The following is a 19,556-nucleotide window of genomic DNA, read 5'->3' on the forward strand; positions in this document are numbered from 1 at the left end:
ATAGTAAATTATTGCGCATTATTTGAGTATTCAATAATATTTCTTATCAAATTGTAAAGTACACTCATTATTGCAACATATACATTTTTATACTAATGTATTTACTAATTAAAATAGCATAGAATTATTTTGGCGCACACATAAATATAAAATCAACTTATAAAATCTTAAACAACTAATTAAACATTAATTATATTTAATCAACAAATTCAATACATTAGAGCTGTTTAAGTTGTACACTTTGAAACAATAAGTAATAACTATTGGAAGAAAAATAATAAAATGGCAAAATATGAAAATCTAAATTTAGCTACTAATAATAATGAACAGGTAATACATATAAACAGAATGAAAATGAGAATAACTTACCTAAAAAAATTTAAAATTTTATTACTATACAATAGTAATAATGGTAAAATGTGGTATCAAATGCTAACTGTTTAAAATTAAATAAAAGTTGAAGGAACATGTACTCGTTTTAAAACCATTACTATCATAATAAATATAAGAAAACAATTACTAAGAATAAACTTTTTTAAATTTATTATACTAAAGTTTGATTACAAAGGTGTTAAAATATTTTGAGATTGAAATGATAAAAATAATAGAAAATGACTGGATTGATTTAGAATAAAAAAATTATTATTATTATTATTATTATTATTATTATTATTATTTACAGTTACACTATACAGCTCTAAAGAAGAATATTGTTTTAATTTGGCAAGGTTAAAATAGAATTTGGCTTAAAAATGGTGTTTCTTGAAATATTTAAAAATAATTATAAGTATAGGTTTAGAACGTGAAAATTCTAAATTGGGACTAGGAAAAATTATTATAAAATATTTATTGATTGGGCAAGTTTTTTTTGCTTTAATTTATTATTCATTAAGTTAATTAAATATTATTCATAGATTAAATATTAATCCAGAAATATTTAATTCCAAAAGTAAATTAAATTTATTTTTAATAAGTGATTTTTATAATAAATTATAAATTATAACATTATAACAATTTCAGAAACACCCTGTAGATTATAGATAAAAAATAGTCTACAACTTTTATATATTTAAATTAAATTACCAGCATATATTTAGAGCTTGATCTCCCAAAGTATGATATATGCATTATTTTCAATTGTCGAACAACATGGTTGCTGATAATTGACATAACCTCGCCCACAGGATACGGTTACTAAGGTAAAATCTTTTTTTGATACATCTGATCGTACATGTTGTACTGTTGATTCATCAGTGGATCGCAAAGACCATCGACTTGAATTCAAAGCATCTTCATTTTTATCATAGTCTTTAACACACATTAAACGACCATACAAGTCATATATATCACTAGCTAATGTTTTTGAAGGTGGACGCTTTAGAACAGTAGGTGGATCTTGTAAGGGCACTAAAATGGATATTGGACCAGTATGTCCATGGTAAGATACATTTACTTTGCCACTGATTATGGGTACACCTTCTAAACGAGGCAAAGGTACAGTTAAGCTAATACCAGCATCAGTACCAACCCATAAAAGCCCTTTACAAGCCATTAGTGCAGTAACATTAACTGGTGTAGCAGTACCTTTTAATCTAATAACATTTGATGCAATATTTATATCCTAAAAATAAAAACAAATATATTGTAAGTAAATAACTATCAAGTATTTTATATATAAATATAATTTTTCATAAATATATAATTATAGATTCAGAAACGTACCTGTAAATGTTTAAATGTTTCAGTATGGTATAAACAAACAGTAGTTGAATTAATTAATGAAAGCCAAAGGCCAACACCAGAATGAGCTAAGTGATTCACATTCTTTCCATGGTGAATGGTAAAATTTTTCTAAAACCAACATAGTCTTTAGTTACAATAATCTTTAAACTATCTAATCTATTTATTTGATGTTTACTTGAAGTTCTCCAGTAATGGCACTCAAAACAAATACTTGTTTACCACATGCCACATACAATGATAAATTAATGGGCAAAATACAAGTAATGGGTGCATCTGGACCCAAAACAACAATCTCTGGTTCTTTGGATTGGTTACCTCTTCTATAGAGAAGCAAAGATCCATTTGATAAAGCTACAAATACAGTATCACAATGGTGTTTAATGGCCGTAACTCTCAGACTTTCGTCTTCGCCTGGTAATGAAATACTTGCTTCTTCAGACATATCGGCAGTATTAAAAATCAAAATACTATAAAATATAAATATATATATATATACCAAATGATAATAACAAAAAATAATGTTGTATATAAATATTTTGCTTAACATTTTAATTACCTTTTATGATTGGTACCCATCCAAACAGTATCTGATGCTCTGACATACTCTATAGCTGTTACAATAGTTTGTGGCAAGTCTAATGTTGTAATTTGTTTTAAAATGCAAGTATTATTAACAGACATAATGGCTATATGTGTATTCATTGGAATATTAGTAGTGCAAACCCACAAATATGAAAATTTACCACAACCAGAAGAATAAAAACATCCACAAGTCACCTATAAAATCCCAATTATACAAGTATAAGTAGTTTATATATATATATATATTATTTAAGAAAAAAACATTACTTCGGCTTGTTTACTGGATGATGTTATAGGGTGAGCACCAACAAACAATGGCATTTTTGTCATTGGACGCATCAGCTCTTGATCAGGAACTTCCCAAGCTGGAGAATTATTTGGATCCAATGCTAAGCGGGCAAGCCTCAATTCTATACAATATTTTTAAGTTAAAAAATGAATACATTAACAATATTATTTTTTATATTTACCAGTTATCCAAGCTTTACGTAAGTCAGGATTTTCCATTTGAAAAGTGTATCCTTGACGGTTTATAAACAATTGGAGACAACAAGAATCCATCCATGCTACTTGATCTCCTTTATATTGCACTTCACATTGTATTGCATTTAAAACACCTTTCAAATGTTCCGGAGTAAGATCCTAAAAATATGTATATTTTTTATTAGAAAGCAATTATCTTATCTTAAATTACATTTGATGTCAATACAAACCAAATATGTGCCCTTTAGTGTTGATGCTAATTCAACAATTCGACTGATTACTTGATAATCATGCATTAGATGGTTCATTTCATTACATAGATTATCTGTAGTAATACTATTATGTGATGCTGTGTTACCAGCAATTGTACGCGAAACACTTGGCAATGACAATGTATCAATAACCTATAAAATAAAAACATCCCAAAATTGTGAATAGTATCAAATAACTATTAATTTAATTATAATATAAAATAGAAATTAAGTTAGTTTAACATACTTGAATTTCAGAAATTGGAAAACTCCATTTGAATGTTAATCTTTTTTGAGATGTGCTATTAGAGTCATCTTTACTATTGACTGAGACACACACTAATAAATCATTCAGTAGTAACAAACGTCGAGGTTTACATTTACCAATAACTTCTCCATGATTTATTTCCTAAAAATAATATTAATTGATTAGATGAGTGGCATAATACTTATAATAGCTAAACTAACAATTTGAGTAACATCATCTTGTCTCAAGAGGCATCTATTACTATCTGCTATTGGACGAACAGCTAATTTACTAGATACAGATTTCAACATTTCTTTAAATGCTTGAGCCTGTTCACTCTCACGTTTCCTTTCATTAAGCATGTCTGCTAACGATTCTAATTGAGTTAAAGCTAACTGCAAAGACATTCTATCTGGGTGACCATAACTTGTATTAAGTAATAAATCCTAAAAAATTAAAAATTTTGAATAATTTTTTGAAATTAAAACTTAAAACAAAAATTGTATAAAATACAAACCTGCAAGAAAAGAATAAACTGTGGAAATCGTTGCACAGGTTTAACCATCAAACTGTAAAATGAAAGACGATCATGGGATGCTTCTTGACGATTCTAAAGAAATTTAGTTAAGTTAATTAATGTTTATATAGTAATACAATTAAAATACTCACTTTAAAAAATTCAGCTAGAGATGCTTTTCTTTTGGTTTCAGTTTTAGCTAATTCCATTGCATTTAAAAAATTATTAATAAATCCACTATAGATATCTAACACTATTGCTTTACTAAATGATGCCACAAACACATCACCAATTCTATGATCACGATCCCAGTTTGCAACAGCTTCAGCTAATGCTATTCTAAATAATGTATGGCATTGAAGTATTTCTGGAACTCGATGAAACAAAATTGAAATTTTTGATTGACTTAAGATTGATGGCATACTTTGTTCCAGTGGTTTTTTATAATCCTAAAATGTTTACATATATTTTTTAAGTAAACACAAATTTAATATATGTTTTAAATACTCACATTCACAAGCCTATGAAGTGTAGCTAAATAAGAATTTTCACTTCTTACAATGTCATCAACAATATACCTACGTCTAAGTTCTTGCTCAGATATATCTGGAGGTGCTGGTGGAAGACTTGGTGGAATAAGTCGTCTAGAAAAACAGTCTTCTTCTACCTGTAAATAAAAATGAATTTAATATAATTAAGAATATAGTAAAGAAAAAATTATATTTATTTATAATAACAAGTTTTTCAATTTATAGAACGGATGCAACAAAACTAAATGATAATATAAATAGTTAATATACTTCTGGTAATAGAGGCATTTTGCTATTTGGTCGAACATCTAGGTCATATTGAGAGCATCTTCTTAATGAAAACCATCTCGATAATAAACCAGGACTAGAAGGTGGATCTGGATCTGGAGAACTTTTTGTCCATTTTAATGTTTTAGAAACATTATTTCTAGCATCATAACTTCTGAAAATACAAACATAAATAACACTAAACACAAGGACAATGTTATAGGAAAATAAGTACATACTTGTTACTTTCTTCTTCTGATGAAAGTTCTGGATCTCTATCAGAACTTGAACTTTTTTGTGATGGAGTATGTCGCTCATTAATAGTAGTTGACTGAGTTACTTCATCCCATGAATTTTGTCGCCATCGTACTGACTCATCTGTTGGTAAAATATCTTACTTGAAATTCATGATAAAAATGTAGGTTTCTTTCCGTGATTTGTTATAATATTAAGTTCACATATATATAAATATATATGTAATAAATATTATAACATCATAATTAAATAAATAATATAACAACAAACATGGGCATAGTGAGGATGGGGCAGGGGGGGCACTTGCCCACCCATGTGCCTCAAACTGAATTCTATTTGTTTATACCAAATGTGTAAGTTTTACATTAAAATCAAAAATTAAATAAAATATAAGTCCAAAAATAGTTTAGTGGGACCGAGTGTTATCTACACGTGTAATCATTTTGACGTTTTATGTGTTATCCAATGGTCTATCTGTAATTATTTGAATTACGAGTTAAACACTTATAACTTTATGTTTTTGCCTCCTCCCTCCTTGATTTAAATTTTAGCTATGCCCATGATAACTAATATTTTAATATAAAAAAAATAAATCATGTATAGTTACAAAATAAAACAATTTACAATATATATTATCTAATATATATGAAATATATATACATATATTACTATATATTATCTTTGACTGTTTAAAAAACCATATAAGATAAAATGAATAATTTTTTTTAACTTTATATTATTATCTAAAACAAAAATAATAATAAGGAAATTACCAGGAAGTGATGTTTTACTCGGACTGGGTGATATTAATGTTGGCATTTTATTCCAAAATCTTTTTGTGCTAAAATGAGATTTTCGAGGCCGGCTTAGGCTATTAGTACCACAACTACTAGCATCACAAGCTACCCCACTATCTACACTTAAATTTACTGGTGAACCATCTCTCGAAGTTCCTAAATTGAGGCCAGATGAACCATTATTGTTTAAACATGCACCATTATCAGGCATTATCATAGCTTCCATTGATAAATTTAATTCATCCAAAACCTTAAATAAATATAAAGTATGTAAATATTTTATAGTTAAAATAATAATTTAAAATTATTAAATAATATTATTTAAATTAATATTTGCCTGTAAATGTTTTGAATGGACATATCTAACTTCTTCATCAAGTTTAGATGTGCCAATCTCTTCATATATGTTCTCTTCACGTCCATATCGGTTGATATAACTATGTTTTGAACATGAATGTGGTTTGACTGACCCATGAGGACCATGCTCATAATAAGCATAAGCATAGTCACCATTACTTGAAGCTGGTCCACTATACCGTGGACAAGTACGTCGACCATCAACATATTGAGATTGCTTATCTCTAGAAGCCATTTTAATCAGCTATAATATACCTGAATATGATACAAAAGTGTATAAGAATCTGTATATATATACATATATAAATAAATTAGTGCATGATTAGATACAAGATTTCATCAAAAACATTAAAATTATTACTACTACTATTATACTGAAAAAGTATTGGAATCTTAAACCACTGTAAAATTGTAAATATATTTAATGAATCATCCAATACACATGTACATGCATACAAATTACTAAATTACTAAAGCAGAACTTCATTAATGCAAGTTTTAAGATACAGTAAAAATTGTGACTCATGAGATAGCTAATATTTTGTCAATTATTATTATATATATTTTACAGTATAAATCTTATAATAAGAAATAATAATTGGGTCATTTTTTTTTCTGAAAAAGGTCTGTATGTTATTTATTTCAACTACAATAATTTATCAGATAAAAATGTAAAATGTCTTGAATTTGTTGATGTTTAGTTTAATGATGGTATATTATATGAAAATAATGATTTTATCGAAAATTCTATGTATAGAGATTGGTTTCTTTTCGAAGTCAAAAATGTTGATTTGAAAAAATGTAATTAAGTAATAGATTATTGAATTTTTAGGCTATAACTTAAAAAGTATTTTCATGAATGGCTTTGGGCGAAGATAAAATTGTCAATTACTCTATTATTTTACCTGTTATTAGAAAATAAATCAATTGTGAATCTTATTAAATCTTTTTTCCTAAACATATTGTTCGTTATAATTTATTACTTTTAAGACTAATTATAAATACAGCATATGATATTAATACATAAAAGTGTAATTATCATTTATTAAACTTGATAATGTTCATGTCGTAATCCATGATAAATAAGCATAAGCTTTAATTTTTATACTCTAAAAACAAATTTATTAGGTAATTACATCAACTATGAAAAATCAATAAGATATATAGTAATTTTTAATATTTCTAATTTATTTATCAATATTGCTTAATAAAATATTAAACACGCATTATATACTTTAAAATACTATGAATTGTTCATAAGTGTCTACTGTTGCATGCCAGATTTCAGTTTACGGAAACAGTAGACTTAAAAAAATGTAAGAACTAAAAAGTTAAAAAAATTTTCATTTTATTCAAAATAATTGAATTGCACCTATCATAAGTTCCCTTTTAAATATTACCAATTATTATTATTTTTAGTGCAACATCAAATTCAAATAAACTAATGTGAAATCACTTAATAATCTACAAATTATTGAAATAATAATTTGTAGAATTCTGAATATATTGAGACATCTTTAAATGAAACATTAACTTTATTTATAAGTTATTTGGTAAACTTATTTTTAGAAATGGTAATTCTTCATCTATCTAACAAATAGCTAAAATATATACCAAAAATAATACTTGGAAATATGCAAATTTGAAAATTCAGAGAATAGACATATAATAATTATATAATTAAACATATTTAAGGGGTCACTATTAAGATAATTATAATTTGTCAAATAATATGAATTTGGTTATATTATATTGAATAAATGACATCCAATCAAACAAATAATTTGATATGCTTACATTTTTCATATCCATTTTTGACGATATGATGAAACAATTCAAAACACGAGCATTAATAAAACATTACAACCATACATGAATAATTTTCTATACTAAATGATTACATCGCCGAGACGATACCAGAGCACTTGAAAATTGACAACGGAAGTCGGAAAACAGATAATAAAAAATTAAATAATAATGTAATAATTAACAGTAAAAATATTTTAATCAGAATAATAACAACATTGGCTAATTGACTTTGTTGGGGGAACGACTTGTGTGATTTGAGAGAGAATATAAAAAATAAAAAACAAGAATGATGGAGTGGTGATCAGATTATTTATTTGGATACGTTCGGTAAACAATGGCTGTGTTCAGAACTAAGCACGTTATCAATACACTGACATATTTCCTCCAGGTTGGTGATAACGATAACGCTTCAAAATTAAAAATGTTATTTTTGTTTGCTCCTGTTTGTCGTAACATTCTCTTATTCTAAAAATTAATGTAATTTACTAGTACACCGGTAATATAAATATTTAACTGATTTGCATAGGATTTTAAAGTGTTATAATCAACTCTATCTACTTAAACATGGCAAATCAACAACCCGGTGTATCCCAACAGCAACGGAAAATTTCGGCTGATTCATTAGTATGTTGGTCTACTTACTATTTTCATGTATTTATAGGATCCTCGTGAATACGATACTGACGGTTTTTGTTGTTTTTTCTTCGTACAGTTTTATGAATTTTCGCCGGAAGAAAAGAAAGTCATGCAGGAATGCAATCGTGATAGCTTTTATGAAAGGAGTTTACCACTGTCTTTAACTTTTGGTGCTGGAACGTACATGGTTATAAATGCCGGTAATTTTTTTTGCTTACCATATTAGGTATTGGGAAAGTTAAATATTGAACTAATTATTATCAAATATCTATTAAAATTTAATGATAGTATGTTAATGAATTTGCTATGGTTTATAATGTTTAATTTATGTTTTTATCTTCTTCTCTCTCGCTTTACTCCCAACTATTAAGGGTCAGTCTCCTATTTTCTACATCCCTCCAAAAGTCCTCATATCATTCTTAATCATATCAAACTGTCTGTTTTTTGAACTTCTGAGTTTTCATCTAAATAAAATAATAAATAATTATTATATTAAAATATTTTTTAATTATAATCAAGACTCGGAAGTTCTTGCAGATTATATATTTTTTGGAGTCTTATAACTTTCATAGTAAGATACAAATTTGTTTCAAATTTCCCCGATGTTATATATAAAATTTTATTTTGCTATTTTTTTCATATTTTCAATTTTTCATACTATTTGATAATTTAGAATTATAAATGCTATAGTAAAGAGTATTCATAAATATATAAAAAAATAAATAAAATTGTTTGAAAAACAAGATGTATATAATTTCATAGATTGTAAAATAAAAATATTTTGGATCAAACACATACAAATATACTAACGAAAACAAAAATGTATTTTAATTTTCATATGGTACATATTATTTGGTTGTTATCATCGATCATACCAAACACTTCTATTTGTTTTCAATTGGTTATTTTTAAAATCTGTTCTAACATATTGCAATTATCATATATACGTAGAAAGCGTTATCGTTGAATCACAAAATAGATTAAATTTATAGATTTAATCTATTCTGTGGTAGGAATATCTAGCACAATGATTTTATTTTAGTTTTCCGTCGTTATTTGGGTGTATTGCATATACGATTGATCATGAGCTATAGTTATAATAGGTTATCTATACGGGTCTTCTGTTTTTATATTGATTTAAAAAAAATGCTTAAAATTAAACAAAGTTTATCGAATCAGCTCCTAACTTAGGTTAATGAATTTGGTTCAAACTGGTAAAATCTAAAAGTAAATTTATAAAAAAAAAAAAATTTGTTAATGAAATTTTAATTTGCATTTTCCAATTTTGAGTGCTTAACATTTACTTTGATAGTGCTATGACTTCTGAGCTCTGTTTATAATTATTCTAATTTTATTGTTATAAATATTTTAAAAAAATATAGGCTTTCTGAAACGAAGTTTAAAATGGGGTCCATGGCCTAAAGTAATAGGTGCAGGCCTATTGGGTTATGTAATTGGAAAATATTCATATCAAAACAAATGTGCTGAAAGGCTAATGCAGATTCCTAATAGTGAAATTGGACGTGTTTTAAGAGAACGTAGAGGAAAAGCTATGGGTGAAAACTCTCAAGGGTAATTTAAATATTCATAGATAATTTAAAATTAATGAAATAATAATGATTATTAATTTTTAAGAAATATATTAACCCCTACCATTATACCTGGGGTTCAAGATACTGATGTTTCATCATTTGAAACAGATTATAAATCTGACATAGATATTGACATGCATAAACCTATGAACTCTTTAGATACTGACTATAGACCTAATTATGATGGTAAGCCAATTTCATAAACCCATCAACTTTTTTTTAAATATATTCTTAATTTTAGGCTTATCAAGTACTAAGAATAATGAATATCCAATGTCAAGTTATAATTCACCTATAACATATGATATACTAAGAGCCCGTAATAGACAAGATTTTGAAAAAACACAACCAAGTAAACCACTTTATAGGTACACAGTTATATTAACAAAATATATATTTTTAGTATTATTTTATTTATTTATTTTATTAATATATATTTAGAAGTTTCAACAGAAGTATTTACTTTTAATTGGTTAAGTTTGACTAAGACTAATAATAATACAAATAATTACCATTTGTACTTATATTAATTTCTTTCAATTTCATAGTCAATTTAAGAAAGATGTTATATTGAAAAATAATTTTTTTATATACAATATATTAAAGTTTAACTTAATTTAATATAAATGTATTTTTATTCTAACAAAATGTAAATAACATTCCATTTTTGATTTAGGTCACTACCTCCAATAGACTCTCAACCAACATGGGATAGTCAATACCCACCATCTGATCAAACAAGAAGCCCTAAATCCAAAGAGTCACGTAATCAGTTTGGAGATGTATTTTAATAGTTAAGAAAAAATAATTATGTCTTAATTGTTGAATGTAATTAGTTTTTTTTTCTTATAATGAATATAATTTTTAGTAAATTTATATCCTACTTGTTATTTTTAACCACACATTTTTTATAACTACAAATTACTATTTCATATTTAAAATAATTAAATACTTGTTAGTGTAAATTTATATAATTTTATAGTTGGATTTAAACATCTGATATGAATTTAAATTTTAAATTGTATTCTAAATAATTTTTTGTCAATATTACTTATATGAGCTATTAAAAAATGTTGTAATGCTACTATATAAAAATTATAAAATAAAATTTAAATTACTGTATAATAATCAAGGAAACTTATTTTAACTTAGTTTAAAAAATTAGGTTTATAGTTTAATATTATAAGAACTTAGTAAAACTATAATTCTTCAAATTTTGGACAGACAATGGTATTTAAAATAGCTTGTTGTGGAATTATTTTTACTGGTTTCAATGAAGTACCTCCATCTTCAATTTTACAGTTTTCATTAAAACGTACCCCTTTTGTAATGCGATTTTCTTCTTTCATATTTTCCTTACATAATGACACTGGAAAATATAACTTCATTTTTACATTTTATTTAAAAATATTAAAACTAATTAGTTTTATTTTCTTTGAAAATTGATTAAAATTTAAAACTGTTAATTATAATTACTTTTAGATTTAAACATAGAAATTTGTTCTTCTAATGTTTTTAATTGAAGTTTATCTCTTCTTATTTCTTTTTTAAGTTGTCGAATTTCACATTCCCCTTTGAAACATTGTTGTCGAGCTTCCATATCTCTAACTGATCGTCTATTCATTTCTTCTTCTAAAGCTTTCTTTTCATTCCTAATATAAGTATGAAAGTAATTTCCATAAAAAATATAAAAATAAAAACCCAAGGAAAATAGTATATTTTTACAACATACCTTACATCAGCTACAATTTGAAGAACTACATTCATTCCTTCATTGCTTAAATTATCTATTTTTAATAATTGGGGGGTTTCTGGTCTTTTTTCTAACTCTCTTATAGTAGTTTCTAAATCCTATAAAAAAAATTATTCATAGAATTCATAAAATTAAATAGCTATAAATATATTACACTTATTCGATTTTTATAACTTTGAATTAAAGTGGATTTTTCAAAGTCATCATTTTTTTCAGTTTCTAATAATTGTGTTTCTAATCTCATAATTTCCATCTGAAAAAAAAATTCAAACATGAATTATACAAGAAAAATATATTTTTAATTGTTTTAAAACCTTCAGTTGATTATTTTCGTGATTAGCTTTTGATAAATATTTTTTTAAAGTTTCATATTTTTCTCTTTTTATTTCAAGTTCTGTTGTTAATGCTTGTCTTTTATCATCAACTTCAGCAAATAATGAATTTCCCCTTTTATTATGATTATTTAAATTGTTTAAATTATTAACTTGGAGTCTGAGCATTTCACATTCTTCCTGCAGCGCCTGTAAATTATATTTTTAATATATTTTTTTTAAGAGAGTCTTGACTACAGGGCCATAACTTCTTGAGATTGGTGTTTCATATTATAGCACAAGTACAGTATGGTTAACGGTTATATTAGGACTCATACTTTTGGAACAATAGAGGTGGATAGCTGTTTCTCTTCTCAGGACAAAGGACTGTATTTCAGCCTTGAAAGAAAAAACATTAACAACCATGTGTTTTAGCTAATGATGGGAATGAAATCCGGATTTTGGATTTTTGAATTTAAAAATTTGAGATTTGTGTTTATAATTGCAAATTTCTGTATTTTAATCATATAACTTTCATTACACCACTTTTTAGTCGTTATTTTAATTCTCAGACAAGATGATGGTGATCTAAATAAGATATCTTAATAATTGGTGACACTTCAAATCTTATATACCATTATTCTTGAAGATACAATTAATTATAACTAAAATTTATTTTCTAATATATTTAATATAACACAAAAAATTGTAAATGAGATTCTTAATTAGTTTAGGTCAAAATATCATTTAATTTTGAGGATGTTAAATTATTTTGTATTTCTTATAAATAGTTCTTGAAAAAATACTAATTCAATGTTTTCAAATCCGAAAACCAAATTCAATGCAAAATCAGGATTTTAGAATCCGAAATCCGGATTTTTCCCATCACTAGTTTTAGCATAGGCATTTAGTCTTCTTGGTCATGACAACCCAGTTAATATAATATTTTTATTTTTATTTCTACTTAAAATTTAAAAATAATATTTAGTTAAAATATTGATTATGTTAAAGTCTTACTTCATATTTTTGTTTCCAATCATTTAATTTGTCAGTTTTAATACAATCTTTTGCTTTAAAGTCTTCTAGTTCTTCAATTGTTTTATTTTTTAAATATTCTAACTCAACAATCATTATTTCTTGATCTTTTATTATATTTTGCATCTCATTGTATTTTTCCTACATTAAAATAAAACGCTAATAAAAATCAACAGATTTCAAAATAATTTTTACATATCAACTTATAAATTAAACCATTTACATTTTTAATGTCTAATTCAGATTTTAAGTCCATTATAATACTTTCATTTAAATTAACCGGTAAATCATCTTTAGGTGTAGTTTTAGACATTTTTAAAATAGAAAGTTCATCTTTTAATGCATCAATTTGTAATGCATATTCTTTTTGCTGTTCTATAATCTTAAATTCTAAATTTGAATACTGCAACAAATTTGAATCAAAAACACTTTATTTTATAATTATTAATCTACTGAATATAAATTTTTTTTAACAAAATCAATACAGTTATTGCTTCAATCTTTTGCATCAACTACAAATTGATTATGTAAAGAATAGGTATTTAAAATTATTACTTTTACAGTCCATTGTTTTAAATCCGATTCTTTTGAAGTAATTTCTAATTTTAATTTCATATTTTCATCTTCAACGATATGTAATTGCTCAACATCATCTTGGAGTTCACTTATTATACAATTTTTTGTTTTTAATTGTAGTTGTGTTTCATATAATTCTTGTTTCATAATCTGCATAAAAATATAATTTTAATTTTTAATAGTATAATTATCATATAATCTATGATAATATATTTAAGTACAAATATTTGTTTTGATAAATAATTATTTAATAACTGTCATAACTTACATCAATAGAAGTAACACTAAGGCGAGGTTTATTTAATAATGGGTCGTTAATAGAACTGCCATCAATCTGAGATGAGTTTTCATCCATTTTATTTAAGTATTGAAAGACTGATATTTTTAAAAAAAGAATTAGTAAGTATAAATAAACATAAACAATATACCAACATAAAAAACGTAATGAACAATATGAAACTAAAACTAACGATAAACTGCCGAACAAGCCCACCACTGACAATCAATTTAACAACAAACTAAACTAAAGAGAAATAGGAACGTTAAAATTCAAATACATTCAATATTAATTATTGGTTATCTTTTCAGTGTTCCTAAATATACCAAGGTTAGGTTAAAGTTATCCATACAGTGGTAATCAGAGACTATTAAAATTTACAAATATACCTACTAAAGTTTTCATATAAACTGTGATACTAACTGATATATATATAAAATCAGTAACACCAATATAATTGGTGCAATGATATTTGTTCTGATAAGTAACTTAGTGATAAAAATGAATTGATAAGAAAAACAGCGTGTACTTAAGTCTGAAATGACTTATTTTTGTCGATTAGATTATAAAGTTTCAACTTGTCCATAAGTTGCCACTTCCATCCAATACGGTTGTAGCAATACTTTAAACTATATATAATTACTATTATAGATAGTACGATATTTTGTAACTTGTTTTTTTAGATATTTAGATACCTACTGTATTCAGTGAAAAATGGCTTCAATTGAAGGTGTTTCTGAACTCACCGAAGGGTAATTTTTTTATTCATTTTTTTACTTATCATGCATCGAATTAAATAGAATTATTTATTATTGTTTATATATAAATTAATAAACAATTAGTTTATATTGAGATAATAATTAAATATAACCTAATTTATGAATGTTAATAATTTTAATTTTATTTTTTTAAGAGTTCATTTTACTGATTTTAGTTATTCTATATTATTTTAATAATTCTTAAAAATAACTTGGAATTAATGATTATATGTTATTTTTTGTACATTAGTTTGGCTTGTTTGTCCAATGTACATAATCATAAACTATAAAATTAAATGAATGCTGTTTAATTATTTGATAACTTTAGTTAGCCTTAAATTTTTAGTTCAAAGTTTATAATTGTGAGCTATCTTACACTTAAATTTGTCTATTTATTAATATTTGTTGATAAAGATTTTATAAAAATTATATTAATAATAAATTTATTATGTCTGTTAAATGATAACTATCTACTTATTTTTTAGTGACCAAGGAAAATCTAAAAAACAATTAAAAAAAGAAGAAAAACTTGCAGCTAAAGCTATGAAGAAAGAACAATTTAAAGCAACAAATGTAAGTTTAAAATTTATCAAATTATTTACTATTAAATATTTATCATATTATTTTTCTTTTGGAATTAAATATTGGTTATTTATAAAAGTAGTAATGACTTTATTTGTTATATAATATAGTGTACTCTAGTTTTAATATTGTTTTATGTTTCACTATTTATACTTATCAAGCTTAAATGATAAAATTACAATTTTGCACACTTAAAAATACAATAGGTAAATATTTTACAAAAATATTTTTCTTTTTGTAAAATTAATTTTTAATATTTTAATTATTTTTATCTTAGGTTAAAAGTACAGTTAAATACTATAAAATTAAGTTACATATTATAATATTAGTTTATGTAATTAATTAAGTTGAGTATGTAATTTTATAGTAGATATATCTATTTATTTGGTTGTATTACAATTAAGGCTACCACTGTAGATACTTAATACTTGAAATAATATTTTGTACTATAAGTAAGTTATTAAAATAATATAAAATCTGTATTATAATATTTTTCTTTTCCTTCTCCTTCAACTTTTTCCTAACTATTTGGGGTTGGCCACCTTTGTCCTAACCTTCCACTTGTCTCGATTTTCTACATTCAATTTATGTATTATAATATTATAATTAAAATAATTTGAATTTTGTGTGTCATAAATAGAAAATAATCAGTATTGACCAAGAGTCTAGTGAAGATATATCGATTGGGAAATATGGATCATTAAAAATGATACAAAGTTCAAAGGATTATTTATTTGATAGAGTTTTTGTGGAAGTAAAGAACCTTATGACTGCTTTAGCTGATAATAGTGTTTGGGTACGTGGAAGACTACACACTAGTCGTGCCAAAGGTTATTATATTTACGATGATGATTTTATCTTATAATTATTAAAATATAATATAATATATGTCTTTAGGTAAACAATGTTTTATGGTAATCAGACAACAGCAATGGTCTGTTCAAGTGTTGGCTGTTGTGTCTGATACTATAAGTAAACAATTTGTTAAGTTTTGTTCCAAGTAAGATATAAAACTATCTAATACAACCTATTTTTAAATTTATATTTTTGTTGTTTATTAATTAATTAATATATGTAGTGTAAGCAAAGAATCTATTGTGGATATTAAAGGTAAAGTAATGAAAACACCTTCTAAAATTGGATCATGCACACAACAAGATGTTGAATTACATATTGAAGAACTGTGGGTAGTTAGCCAGGCTGCTAGTCAACTTCCTTTACTCATTGAAGATGCATCGAGACCAGTTAAAGAGGACGAGGAGGTATTTTATTTATATTTTATCTAAGTGTTTAAGCTAATTTAATTAATTTTGATTGATTGTTACATTATATATCAAATCATTTAAGAATAGTTTTAATTTAAATTTTAAATGTAAATTGTTTAAAGGATCAAGGTTTGAATATTAAAGTCAATCAAGATACAAGATTAGATAATAGAGTTATTGATTTACGCACTCCAGCAAATCAAGCTATTTTCCGTCTCGAAGCTGCTGTTTGTAAACTATTTAGAGATACACTAACTGAAAAAGTAAATTTAATTAAATATTTGTTTATTCATTTTTATCTTACTATTTGTTATGTTATTATTGAATGTATGTTAAACTTAATATTTAACAAGAGAAATTTTCAAGTTTAACAGTTTAATTTAAAAAAAGTTACCTTTATTACTACTTAATATAATTTTCTTATATACTAGTACATTTTTAGTGCTGTAAATACTATAATATTATGTTTATTAGTGTAACATTTTTTTTTATTGAATTGAATTTCTTTTGAGTATCCTTCATACAATGATTACATAACATTTAATATTATCTTTCTACTTAGTGCAATAGGTCTATTTATTTTTAATAATATTTATTATTTTTACATCTTTAATTTTCTTTTTTTTAAGACATCCACATCCGTAATATAATTCAAAAATAATTTTAAACTTTCAAGTAAAGTAATTCAACCTTAATTAAACATTTCAATTTTTTATTTTTTTATTATTTTACAGTTGAACAAATATACATACATTTTATATTTTCAATAATTTTTTTTTTAATTTATTTAGGGTTTTGTTGAAATCCATACTCCCAAAATGATAAATGCAGCAAGTGAAGGTGGAGCAAATGTATTTACAGTGTCATACTTCAAAGGTTCAGCATATCTTGCTCAGTCACCTCAGTTATATAAGCAAATGGCTATTGCTGGGGATTTTGATAAAGTGTTCACAGTTGGTTCAGGTATGAGAATAAGGTTTAAGAATTTGAATTATATTTATTAATATTTATACGTTGTATTTTAATAGTAAAATATTATTGTTTTCAGTTTTTAGGGCAGAAGACAGTAACACATATAGACATTTGACGGAATTTGTTGGATTAGATTTAGAAATGGCTTTTAAATATCATTATCATGAAGTAGTGGATGTTATTGGTTCACTTTTCACTAATATTTTTAAAGGATTACGAGACAAGTAATTATAGTTTTATTATAAATAAATATAATGGTATCGTGGCTAAGCAAAATAAACATATATTCACTAGTTTCAACCCAGTTTCTGGTAGTTTTGCTTACCTGACAGAAAGTCTGTCCCAAGAAAAGAAACTTCTACAAAATTCCTACTAATTGGTTAGGTAACTGTAGTCCAAAAATTAATTATCAAGACAAAAATAGCTCAGTTTCTAAATTTGCATAGATTCATAAAAATAGTTTGTATTTATTAGTGTTTTAACTAGTGGGTGCTTGTTTATTTAGATATTTAAAATAATAGTAAAAAGTTATAAAAAATTAATAAATAAAATATAATATAATATATAATATACTCAGAAATAAAATATATCATGACAATTATAGTCATAGATATTACACTGATTATAAACTATATTTACACATTATATTATGATGAAATTATTTTAAATTATTGGAAGCATTTATCAAAAAAGGATTTTCATAAACAATTTATACCAGTTATTAATTTTATTTTTGGGTATCTTTTATTTTAGTATATTTAATAATATGTAATTATTTATTTTAGTTATCAATCTGAAATAAAAACAATTTGTGAACAATATCCTGTAGAACCTTTTAGGTTCTTAGACCCACCTTTAAAATTAGAATTTCCAACTGCTGTTAGTATGCTTCGTGAGGCTGGAGTTGAAATAGGTGATGAAGAAGATTTATCAACACCTAATGAAAAGTTACTTGGACGTTTAGTTAAAGCTAAAGTATATTTATTGTTTTATCAAATATAACTATTTGTTTCAATGCTAATGTAGTCTAAATAACATTATTATTATTTAGTATGACACAGATTTTTATATTTTGGACAAGTTCCCTCTTGCTGTACGACCTTTCTACACAATGCCTGATCCTGATTCAAAAGTATAATATTACATTTTGTTGTTGCATTTAGTTTCTATCATTTTAAAATTGTTATATTGTTAACAATAGGTTGCCTCAAATTCTTATGATATGTTTATGAGAGGTGAAGAAATTTTATCTGGTGCTCAAAGAATACACGATTCTAATTATTTAATAGAAAGAGCTAAACATCATCAAGTTGGTACGTTGATTTTAGAATTAAGATATTGTATAAATAATGATGTAATATTTTAATTTATATTAAATTTAATATATTTTTGTAGATATTGAAAAAATTTCAGCATATATAGATGCTTTCCGATATGGTTGTCCACCTCACGCTGGTGGTGGAATTGGATTGGAGCGAGTTGTCATGTTGTACATGGGTTTAGACAACATAAGAAAAGTATCAATGTTCCCCCGTGATCCTAAAAGATTAACTCCTTAATTTTTTTCTATTCTTAAAAAGAATTTATTTTGTTATTACAATTAAAAAATAAAAACAATTTAATATATTGTACAATAATCATTTGATAAGATTGAACATTTAATATAAATAAATAATATTCATAATGATAAATGTTTTTTTTTTCATTTTCATTATTCTATCAAAAATAAAAGGTTTATTCTTAAATAATAAAATTGTTGATGTACTATAATCAATACATCCTTAATACTGTTTATTACAGAAAAATAGTTATGAATTTATATATAATTATAATAGATTTTAATAGATTTTTAATAAATTAATAATTAAGGTGCTAAACATATTATTTTCTTTTAATGTATTTTAAAATGTTGGTGTAAATTATGAATAAATGCAATTTAATTTTAATAACAATATTCAATG

General features: G+C 24.8%; 4 protein-coding genes across 7 annotated transcripts; 2 read left to right on the forward strand and 2 right to left on the reverse strand.

The window, feature by feature from the left end:
• Positions 1 to 1,014: 1,014 nt before the first annotated feature.
• On the reverse strand, positions 1,015 to 8,136 carry LOC112689256 (rho guanine nucleotide exchange factor 10-like). 3 transcript variants are annotated; one of them, XM_025562883.1, is made up of 17 exons: positions 7,827 to 8,136; positions 6,010 to 6,284; positions 5,649 to 5,922; positions 4,860 to 4,998; positions 4,624 to 4,792; positions 4,335 to 4,490; positions 3,976 to 4,272; positions 3,824 to 3,916; positions 3,528 to 3,752; positions 3,307 to 3,468; positions 3,039 to 3,212; positions 2,796 to 2,967; positions 2,593 to 2,735; positions 2,300 to 2,520; positions 1,919 to 2,210; positions 1,723 to 1,851; positions 1,015 to 1,621 (listed from the first exon to the last, which is right to left on the reverse strand). In XM_025562883.1, the coding sequence occupies exons 2-17, from the start codon at positions 6,262 to 6,264 to the stop codon at positions 1,094 to 1,096; spliced, it is 3,429 nt and encodes a 1,142-aa protein (XP_025418668.1). In that variant the 5' UTR covers positions 6,265 to 6,284; positions 7,827 to 8,136; the 3' UTR covers positions 1,015 to 1,093. The 3 variants fall into 3 exon arrangements, with proteins under 3 accessions (XP_025418668.1, XP_025418666.1, XP_025418665.1); XM_025562880.1 differs by having other exon boundaries at positions 1,094 to 1,621; positions 4,624 to 4,795; XM_025562881.1 differs by lacking the exon at positions 7,827 to 8,136 and having other exon boundaries at positions 4,624 to 4,795; positions 6,010 to 6,264.
• Positions 8,137 to 8,239: 103 nt separating this feature from the next.
• LOC112689257 (OCIA domain-containing protein 1) lies at positions 8,240 to 10,924 on the forward strand. 2 transcript variants are annotated; one of them, XM_025562885.1, is made up of 6 exons: positions 8,240 to 8,462; positions 8,551 to 8,674; positions 9,857 to 10,046; positions 10,110 to 10,252; positions 10,308 to 10,418; positions 10,743 to 10,844. In XM_025562885.1, exons 1-6 carry the CDS (start codon positions 8,403 to 8,405, stop codon positions 10,757 to 10,759), a joined length of 645 nt encoding a protein of 214 aa, XP_025418670.1. In that variant the 5' UTR covers positions 8,240 to 8,402; the 3' UTR covers positions 10,760 to 10,844. The 2 variants fall into 2 exon arrangements, with proteins under 2 accessions (XP_025418670.1, XP_025418669.1); XM_025562884.1 differs by having other exon boundaries at positions 8,241 to 8,462; positions 10,308 to 10,434; positions 10,743 to 10,924.
• A 290-nt stretch (positions 10,925 to 11,214) lies between these two features.
• Positions 11,215 to 14,376, reverse strand: LOC112689259 (protein Spindly). Its single transcript, XM_025562887.1, has 9 exons — positions 14,010 to 14,376; positions 13,721 to 13,891; positions 13,389 to 13,568; positions 13,148 to 13,306; positions 12,134 to 12,340; positions 11,974 to 12,072; positions 11,799 to 11,917; positions 11,543 to 11,718; positions 11,215 to 11,435 (listed from the first exon to the last, which is right to left on the reverse strand). The coding sequence occupies exons 1-9, from the start codon at positions 14,094 to 14,096 to the stop codon at positions 11,266 to 11,268; spliced, it is 1,368 nt and encodes a 455-aa protein (XP_025418672.1). The 5' UTR covers positions 14,097 to 14,376; the 3' UTR covers positions 11,215 to 11,265.
• A 171-nt stretch (positions 14,377 to 14,547) lies between these two features.
• On the forward strand, positions 14,548 to 19,217 carry LOC112689258 (aspartate--tRNA ligase, cytoplasmic). The gene is made up of 13 exons (XM_025562886.1): positions 14,548 to 14,628; positions 14,702 to 14,770; positions 15,262 to 15,349; positions 15,999 to 16,188; positions 16,256 to 16,358; positions 16,437 to 16,620; positions 16,746 to 16,886; positions 17,415 to 17,586; positions 17,672 to 17,819; positions 18,381 to 18,570; positions 18,647 to 18,727; positions 18,797 to 18,908; positions 18,991 to 19,217. The coding sequence occupies exons 2-13, from the start codon at positions 14,733 to 14,735 to the stop codon at positions 19,152 to 19,154; spliced, it is 1,611 nt and encodes a 536-aa protein (XP_025418671.1). The 5' UTR covers positions 14,548 to 14,628; positions 14,702 to 14,732; the 3' UTR covers positions 19,155 to 19,217.
• The last annotated feature ends 339 nt before the right edge of the window (positions 19,218 to 19,556 follow it).

Source organism: Sipha flava, unplaced genomic scaffold, assembly GCF_003268045.1.
Source record: "Sipha flava isolate LNK unplaced genomic scaffold, YSA_version1 42_pilon_pilon, whole genome shotgun sequence".
NCBI classification, from domain to species: Eukaryota; Metazoa; Arthropoda; class Insecta; order Hemiptera; family Aphididae; genus Sipha; species Sipha flava.